Source organism: Meleagris gallopavo, chromosome 22 (genome assembly GCF_000146605.3).
Source record: "Meleagris gallopavo isolate NT-WF06-2002-E0010 breed Aviagen turkey brand Nicholas breeding stock chromosome 22, Turkey_5.1, whole genome shotgun sequence".
Taxonomy (NCBI): domain Eukaryota; kingdom Metazoa; phylum Chordata; class Aves; order Galliformes; family Phasianidae; genus Meleagris; species Meleagris gallopavo.
The window spans coordinates 5,445,388-5,454,271 of record NC_015032.2 but is presented as its reverse complement, the minus strand read 5'-3'; the positions used below and the strand labels follow the sequence as shown (position 1 = coordinate 5,454,271).

Below are 8,884 nucleotides of genomic sequence, written 5' to 3'. Positions count from 1 at the left end.
GCAGGGCGGAGCGGGGCGGTTCGGCTATGGCGGGGTTGGAGCTGCTGTACTGCTCGGCTCAAGCCGGCATCTCCTGCCCGCAGGATGCATTGGTTTGCGGGATCCACTGGGAGCTGATCCAGCACGGCTACCGCTGTCTCGGGGCCGGAGAGCAGGTACGGGCCGGGCAGCACCGCCGCTAGGCCCCGCTAGGCCGCGCCGATCCTCGGCCTTTCCTAGCGCCGCTCGCCGCCTCCGCGCGACTCAACCCGGCAGCCGCTGCCGGAGGGAGGGTCGTGTGGGCACTGCGTGTTGTGCCGGTACCGGCGGGACCTGGGGGTGGTGCGGCTGCGGTGTGTCGTTGGGGGGCTCCCGGGGTGTGGTGCTTTGGGGAGGCTGTTGCTGCGGGGATACCGGTGCTGAGGTGGGGATCGGGAGCCTGGAGCGGTGCTGGGAGATGCCTGCTGGGGGCTGTGTTGGTCTGCAGGGTACTGTTTGGGCAGAAATGCCCTCCACAACCAGACAGCCCCCCCCGTGCTCTGGGGTGACAGGCAGTAAGGAGCAGCATCTCCTGGTTTGGGTCGTTGTTGCCTTTTACTCAGCAAGGGACAGCTGTGTTCTCTCCTGTTCTAGCTGCTAGCAGTCCTCACTGTCCTATCTGTTTTGTTGTAGCCAGGTCCTGATGAAAGGAAGTCAGAGCTGCTGCCCGCTGGCTGGGAAGCCAACAAGGAGGTGTATACACTGCGCTACAAGTCCACAGATGATGCCCGGGAACTGCTGCTGAAAGCCATTGTGGTGGAAGACAGCATGATCCTTAATGTCATGGTGAGCACCCGAACTGATTGCTGCAGAAATTGGAGTCCTTTCAAATGCAGTGTCTGCTACTGTCCAAAATGTGTGAAAAACAGTAGAGCCAATTTATTAAATGTTTTGCTGCTATTTGTTCTACCAACAGTATCATTTGTCCCTGAGGGATGTGGCCCAGCCTGAAACTAGTCAAACACAGCCACATCTGGCCACGGATACAGTTTTCCTTGCACTCTGGCTCAGTGTCCCTTTTCCAGCTGAGAATGTGTTTTCACATTACTTCCCAACAAGCACATGGCTAGGACATTTTTGCCCCATGTCACTTCTTCCTGACTCTGGCTGTCATGAGATTTTGGTCTTTCACCTTCACAGCCTGGGCTGGGGGAAGCGAGCAGGGAGAGCTTTGCTGCATGTTGTATATTACTATTATTTTTTTTTGCTGCTGGGGATTTGGACACTGCACAGGGATATGGACAAGAAGCATGCAAGCTTGTTCTTCATGTCCAACCTCCTTACCAGTGGCTCTGCTTGCTCCCTCCCTCAGTCCTAGCTTTGCGTGGCTGTTAACACCATGCTTCTCCTGTCTTTACTAGGATTGTCCTTCTCAGAAGGTGGCAGACGTGACCTTGGCAGTGGCTGACTACATCAACCCAGAGCACCTGAATGATTTCCACAGGTAATCTCAGTTCTCTGACATTTTCTGCAGAAGAAAATGTCTCACCAGCGCGGGGAGGGGGACATATGGGATCAGAGATGCAAGTTAGGAGGAGCCTGGAGGATTCCTCTCTCCAGTGCAAATCCAGGGTGCCAGCTGGGTACATGTTTTATGCCAGAGATGCCAAAAGAATGTACATCCTCTCACCACCTCTGTCCAGCACCTTTGTGCCTGAGTGCCATAGTCTGCCTGTCCCACCAGCTTGCCTCTCATCCCTGCAGAGTCTACAAGAACATGGAGGAGTTGAGGACAAGGATTGCTTCAGGTATCATCGGTCCCCTCGGGGTCCCCACAGAAAAGGTCAAGAAGGAGTCCCAGGCAGAGAAGAAAGATCCTATCTCGCCCCAGGATTATAACTCCCTCGGGATCCCACCCCGGCATCCTGCAGGCATGGGAGCACCATCGTGGTGAGTGAGCAGCAGGTGTCCACTGAAGGTCCTGGCACAAACTTTACCCCTTGCACAGATGGAATGGGGAGTGAAGGGTTGAAATCCTCCCCACCTGTTCTCAGGCTCACTGGCTGCCAGCTTTTCTTTGATTTAAGCTGTTTGCTGAGGGATGGGATGATGAGTTCAGGAGCTAGTTTTGCCCTACTTTGGAAAGATGTGGGGTGGAAGGAGGGAAGCCCTGCTCTGTGCTGCTTGAGGGACCATCAGGGCTTGGGGGCTGGTGGAGCAGGGACAGCAGGGGGAAGGACAGTGCTGTTGTATATGGCAGAGAGGTTCTTCCCTCTGTTCCCCCACAAGCCTTTGGCTGGAAGTCGGAGACATTGTGGTGGCTCTGCTGTGGCTACTGCCTTACATGTCATCTCCTGTTTCTTTAGCCCCACTTCTGTCTGCTTGAGCTTAGGTTGCAAGATACTCCTTCCAGGAGTGCAAGGACAGTCGTGTTGTTGGCTGGAAACTGCACGAAATCAGCCCTTCACTGAAAGTCTTGTTCACTATGTGCTCTGTTTCAGGCCTTCTCCTTTGAACCCCTTTGCTGTTGGTGGGCAGGACCTGGACCCTTTGGGGTGAGTATGGCTAGGGGAGGCGGTGCTTTGCATGTCCTGGGAGTATCCCCAGCTCTGCCCTTCACTGAGAGACCTTCCCTGAAACAGCTGTCATGGGTCTGGCTCAGGCATTGAGCAAAGTGTGTCTGAGTGTGGGTGGCAGTGGAACAGTTCCTCATTACAAATTGCAAAGGAGCAATTGACAGTTGCTAAACCTCAATATGGTTCTAATATCGTAATAAGATCCCGTTGCTTGCTTAGATGATAGGTTGCAATCTGCGTCTGTTTAATAATCAGCCTGTATTCATTTAGCATGCACTAATTCCTTCAGTAAATCAAAGCTGAATACATCGTTAAGTGAATGTAAGTCTCTAATTTAAAATGGTACCAGCTGCTGCATTTACAACCCAGCAGCCTGAAGAGGGAGAGGCTTAAAGTTGAGTCCACAGATGCCCGAGTCCTGATTGTGAGCCTCTTGGCTTTTTGGGGCACTGGAGCAGGAATGCTGGAGAGAGCCTGAGTGGAAGCCAGGCTGTCTGGGGGACTGATCTTCCCAGATGCATCTCTGGGTTTTTGGTTTGGTTGGGCAAGAAGGACCTGTCATCTGACATTCCAGATAAAAGCACATCTTCAGACAAAAAACAGTCCTTGGAGTTGTTGCAAAGCGCCTTGCAGCACGGGGGAGTCCTCTTTAGAACAGCTCTCCTGTAGGGATCGCATTTTTTCCCTCTTGCAAGACTTGATTCTCTGCGAGTTTGGCCAGCTAGAAACGTCCTGCCCTGCTGGAAGGAGAAGTCTAGGTGACTGGAAGGAAACCCGATAGCATGAGGAAAAGGGGTACGGTTGTGGAGGGGACCCTGTTTCTCCCACTGCCTCCAGCCCTCCATTGGCAGTTTCTCTGTAAATGGGAAAAAAATGATTGTAAGTGGAAGCAGATTTGGTGCTGACACCTGCCAGCACTGGGACTGGAGACTCAGGCTTCCAGGCATATGCTCATGGGACCTGGCTGTCCTGGGGTGCTGTGGGCAGCCAGCCTGGAGTAATGGAACTCATTAGTGCAGTTGTTAATGACTTGTATGATGGCAGCGGTGTCCAGAGACTCCAGCTGAGTTTGCATAAAGCCGACTTTGAGGAATGGCACTTGCAGCATGGAGCAGCTCTGAGGAGCCGCCCGTGATCAGCAAATGACTTCCAGGCAGTGCTTTGGAAAGGTTTGCAGGGTCTGCAGGCTCTTACAACACTGTGCTCCCCTAGGGCAGCAGCGATGGGACTGTGAGTGGCAGTGAGGACCAGCAGGTCCAGTGCATGGTCAGCAGCCCACTAGGGACTTATCAGCCATGGTTTGTGTTCTGCCTGGCTCCTTGCAGGAACTTGAGGGAAGAAGGAAGCTGCTGCTGTTGCTTCCTTCTGCATGTCCCCAGCTAGAATAAGAGGTTGCAGATATGGTGGTGCCTTGGATCTGGATGTTTGCCTATACCCTGCATTAGGTGTGTCTGCTGCAGCCATGAGACTCCCATCTCAGTGTAACGTTAAGCTACACCCATTTACACCTACGCATTGTGCTGCAGCATGGGGAGGGGTGCAGGAGGAGTACGTTGCTCTTCTCTTCTGTGCCAATCTCATCTAATTTCTGCCTTTCCTCTCCCCAGAGGTCGGAGTGGCGGAATGATCGTTGATCCTCTCCGCTCTGGATTCCCGCAGCCCGGCATTGACCCATCAGCAGGTCTCCCCGGCCGCCTTCCCCCAGGGGCAGTTCCACCAGGAGCCAGATTCGACCCCTTTGGCCCCTTAGGGGCTGGTAGGGCCGGGTAAGTGTTTGGCCATGGCTGGGCAGCTGCTGCAGCCAAGTACCACAGCATGCTCCCAGTCTGCCCCTGCTCTGCTGCTCCTTCCAGGGCTGTGCTCTTGTTCCTGGTTTGACTTTGTTCTAAATTCCTTTCTAGGCCAGATCCCGACCACCTCCCACCTCCAGGCTATGATGACATGTTCATGTGAGGAGTCACTGAGAGGTTTCTCAGCTAGCTGCAGCCGGAGCAGTTTCCTGGAGCGAGGAGCACTTTCCCCTCTTCATTCCCTTCTTTGGTGGACTTTGATTTTTTCAACAATGATTTTGCTCTCCCTGCTCAGGGCTACGCTCCTGTGTTTCAGACTGGCTATAAAGGTTTCCATATGCACAGAACAAAAGAGGAAGCAGTAGGTTCATTTCTTTCTCTGCTCCTCCAAGGGTAGCTGGCCATGGGTATGCAGCAGACATGGGCCTGCCCTGTGCCGGGGCAGTGTCAGGAGCAGTGTGGTGTGCTGAGAGCAGCCCTGGGCTTTGAGGTTTCTTCCTCTCCTCCAGGGTGGCATAGCTTTTGCTGCTGGGATTACGCATGCAGTCAGTGGTAAGAAGGGAGCTGGCTTCTTGCCACTCCCATGCTGGGGAGCTGCAATAGCCTCGCTGAAAGCTTCAGCTGGAGAAGGCTTCCCATGCAGTGATGGTTTCTCCCTTGCTCTTTATCCAAAGAGTGCTGATCAGCATGGAGGGCTGAAGCCCATCTCATAGAGTCTTTGTGGGCAGACCCCCAGTAGTGGCTCAAGTGGGCTTCTGCATGGGCATGCGCACTGAATGTGAAGGGCTCCAACAGCAAAGCCTTTAATATGCATGAAAAGAGACATACAGTGAATTCCTGGCATTATCTGGCCCCCTGTAGCCATGCTACAGGGCTTCATCCCTGGGGATGTGTGCCAAACCTACGGGCAGTGTGGAGAGCTGCCTGTTGGGCACCGTGTTGGATTGGGGTGGAACAGGAGGCTTGGGTGCCTACCTGAACTCTGGGTCCAGCACAGTCTCTGTGCCTGGTGGAGCTGAAGGATTTGGGGCTTTGCTTTGCAGCAGGTTTATAGGAACATGTTTCACTACTGTCAGTCCCATGGCATGAGACCTGTGTGGCTCTGCCCAGGTGGACTCTGCTGCCATCACCGAACAGCTTGTGGAGGAAGGACAAGACCTGCATGAGTCATAGGATTCTCGGCTCTTTCTGGAATCCCCTCCCTATCCTGCAGCTCCCCCTGCGTCAGATAATTTTGGGGCTGGAGCCCACCAGGAGTTCAATACTGTATTTTCTTCTCATGGTCCGATTTCTTGGAAAGACGTTCATGAGTTTGAAATAAAAATCTGACAACAGTGTTGTGTTGGCAGTTGCTGGGGGTGACCCCCCCACCCCAGTTGGCCTCCTCATCTCCCCCCACAAGAAGAGGAGCCCCAAAGCTGCACTTAGGAGCTCTGTTCTGTCTGTCCTTGCCCTATCTGGGGTGGTGGGTTCGAGCTGGGAGCCTGCTTTGTTCTTTCCCTTCTTTCTTAGCAGCAGTGCTTTTCTGAGATGATGAGACTGTATTAAGAAAATTAAGTGGAGAATGGCCCAGCCCTTGTTTGGCTGTGCTTCTGGTGGTAATTGGCTCTCCAGGGCACTGAACACCGTTGTTACACTGCATGCAGCTGCATAGGCATAAATAAAAAAGAGGAAGTGCTCCCCTCTCTCCCTTTTCCCCTAAGGCTTTTCCTTTTAAACCCCTTTTGCCTACAAACACGACTGATAACAGCTGAGCTGCAGTGTATGGAACCCTGGACTGTGTGCATGTGGGAGGGGGAGGACTGGCCATAGAAATTTGGCACTGGGTGAACTGGAGCAGGGTGAGGCTCTTGCTGTGTCCCCACTGTTCTCCCAGCTCCTGGGCAGCCTCGACCTTGCTGTGTGAGGTTGGGATGCACGGTGCTGCAGGGAGAGGAAGTGGTTCTGCCTTATCAAAGAGGCTCTCTGCGGGAGACAGCTGCTTTCTGCTGCCTGCATTAATCATGTGCTGCAACCTTTCAGGAGGGAGAAACACAGCCTGCTTTGATGGGGCTAATTAAAACGATCCAGAGCCAGGAGAGGCTGTGTCGGGTCTTGATAAACAATCTTTTGTCTGCAGCTCTTAACCCCAGTGGGTTTGCAGTGCCTTGCAGCTTGGGGGAGCAGGTGGGAGAGGAGGGGATTGAAGAGAGGAAGAGTACCCTGCATGGAGCTGGGGTGCTTGTGGGGTCGTGGCTGAGCCTTGGGGCTGCTGTGGTCTCTGCTGTCTGTGCTCCAGAGAGCAGAGGTGTGGGAAAATGTGGATCCTGCACCAAGCATGGCCATCAACACCAGCACTAACATGAGTGACTGAAGCTGTTAGCATGCAAGGGAGCACAGCGGTTGGTGCATCTTGAGCTAATTTTATGGGGGGTTGTAAAAAGTGGTTGGGACTGGAGTGTGTCATCCTGGCACAGGCACAGCTCTCACTCCTCCTGCAGTGCCAAGGAGGTGCTTCCACATCACAGTTGAAGAGAGGCACTGGATTATTGGCAATGGCTCGACGTCCCTGGAGAGTCCTTCAGGCCATCTGCCAACCCGCCCAGCCAACAGCACCTGCCTCTCGATGGCAGAGCCCTCGTTCTGCTAATTACCCTGCGGACGATGCTCCGAGCCAGGACCCTGCATGGCCCATGGATGGAACAAGGGAAGAACCAGTGGATACTGCACAGATGGGAAAACAAAGCAGCCTCTGTTGTAGAGGAGTGAGGGAGGTGTATGGGGCCATTTCCTCCTGCACAGAGACACTCCAGGACCCTGAAGATGGGTGCTTAAGAGCTCTGAGCTGAGCCAGCTTCTCCACTGGAAGCTGGAGATGTGCAGAAATGCTGTGCAGCAGCAAGGTGCTCTCCAATGGGATGGGTTTCACTGTGCCTCCAGGGCCACGGGGACTTTTCTAGGGGATCCCAAAGCTGCCCCAACCCACCCGTTAGCAGCTGCACAGCCCCAGGGTGTGACACTGTGGGGCTGAGGCCTCATCCTGCCCACACTGCCCTGCTCCAGCCCACCTTGCTAGGGCAGATTTGTCTCACCACCCGGTAATGTTTTGGGTTGCTTCCCAAATAAATCATCGCTTTGGCTAAATGTTTCCAGCCCGCTGCACTGCTCTCCTCTGGTCCTGCTGTTGCTCCTGTGCAAAATCATTTTCCAGTCCTACAGGTCTCAGTGGGGAGCCTCTTTAATGGCATTCCTTCCTCAACACACTTCGTTCACCTTAAATATTTATATTTCAATCCAGAGGATTTTCCCCCACTCCTCCAGGCCCTCCTTAAGGGACAGCACAGCAATGTACTGGCACAGCAATAACAGCCTCCTTCCATTAACACCCCTCCAACAGCCCCGCACTCTAACACAAAGGGGAATTTCTTGAGCCCATATAATGCAGGTGTTCAGCAGATGCAGCCTGCCAGCAGCCTGTGTGAGGCCATTTGAGGATTCCAGGACCCAATACTAAACACAGAGCAAGGCAGGTGACACAGGGATGGGCAGAAGGACGTGTAGCCCTTGATAGCACTGCTCGGAATGGACACCATTGTGCAGGATGGAGATGGTGGCACGGGCTGCGGGCTGTCCCCAGCCATGGGAGGGGTGGGAACACCAAAGGACGCTATGGAGCCATGGAATAAGATCTGGCCCCAGCAACTGTACCACATGTAAACAACTTTCCCCATGTGTTGGGCTGTCTGGAGAGATTTGTCTCCGCACATTGAAGCAAGTAATTCATGAGATGGATTAAAAACTGGTGGCAGTTTGTGACAAATACCAGCCAGTGTGGGGCTGTGTTTTCCTATGGGACAATTCCTTGCCTTTCTCAGCATCCTGCTCAGACCGAATTTTTTCTCTCCACAGAACGTTGTGCTTTAATGATGCTTCATGTTTAATTCCCGAGATGCAATGTTACCTTCGAGCTGCAGACAATGGCTCTTGTGAGCAGCACAAAGGCACCCCAGTGGGGCAGAGCTGCTTCTCTAAAACAGGAAAAGAAGGACCACGCTGTGCATGGCGAGTTATCCTCTCTCCTCCAGACAGAGCACCCTGGTTTGTGAGGCCGTTGTGGGGCTGCTGGTGGGATGCTAGGCAAGGGGGGGATGTCCCAGCCTTCATCCTGCTCTCGTGGGATGTGAAGGCTGCAGGTCAGGAGGAGGTGGCCCCGTGGATGGCAGTCACATTGAGGTCCCCTTCTCTTCTGCTACGCCACAGAGTTTTACAAGAAACTATTGCTACGAAAGGTTGCTGATGGCAGAAAATCAGATGCTACATCCCAAAGAGGAGTTCGGCCTCGCGTCCAGCCCGGCGCAGGGCACAGAAATCCCACGGGCGTCTCACAGTGCCGTCACCCAGCTGCTGGTGGAAGGCGGTCCCGGTGCTGCGGGATGGGACGCCGTCCGGGAGAGGCGAGGAAGGTGTCCGATGGCGAAGCCTCCCCGATGGCATCGGTGTTGCGGTGCGGCGAGGGGAGCGCCGGCGTGCGGGGCTACGATCCGGACCCCTCGGGGGGCTGCTGGGGCGGGGGGCTCAGCT

The 8,884-nt window shown here is 54.1% G+C and overlaps 1 protein-coding gene across 1 annotated transcript; it reads left to right on the top strand.

Moving 5' to 3' along the window:
- Positions 1 to 6: 6 nt before the first annotated feature.
- Positions 7 to 5,658, top strand: PSMF1 (proteasome inhibitor subunit 1). The gene is made up of 7 exons (XM_003212096.4): positions 7 to 155; positions 652 to 804; positions 1,380 to 1,462; positions 1,723 to 1,908; positions 2,460 to 2,513; positions 4,142 to 4,300; positions 4,436 to 5,658. Exons 1-7 carry the CDS (start codon positions 27 to 29, stop codon positions 4,485 to 4,487), a joined length of 816 nt encoding a protein of 271 aa, XP_003212144.1. The 5' UTR covers positions 7 to 26; the 3' UTR covers positions 4,488 to 5,658.
- Positions 5,659 to 8,884: the final 3,226 nt, after the last annotated feature.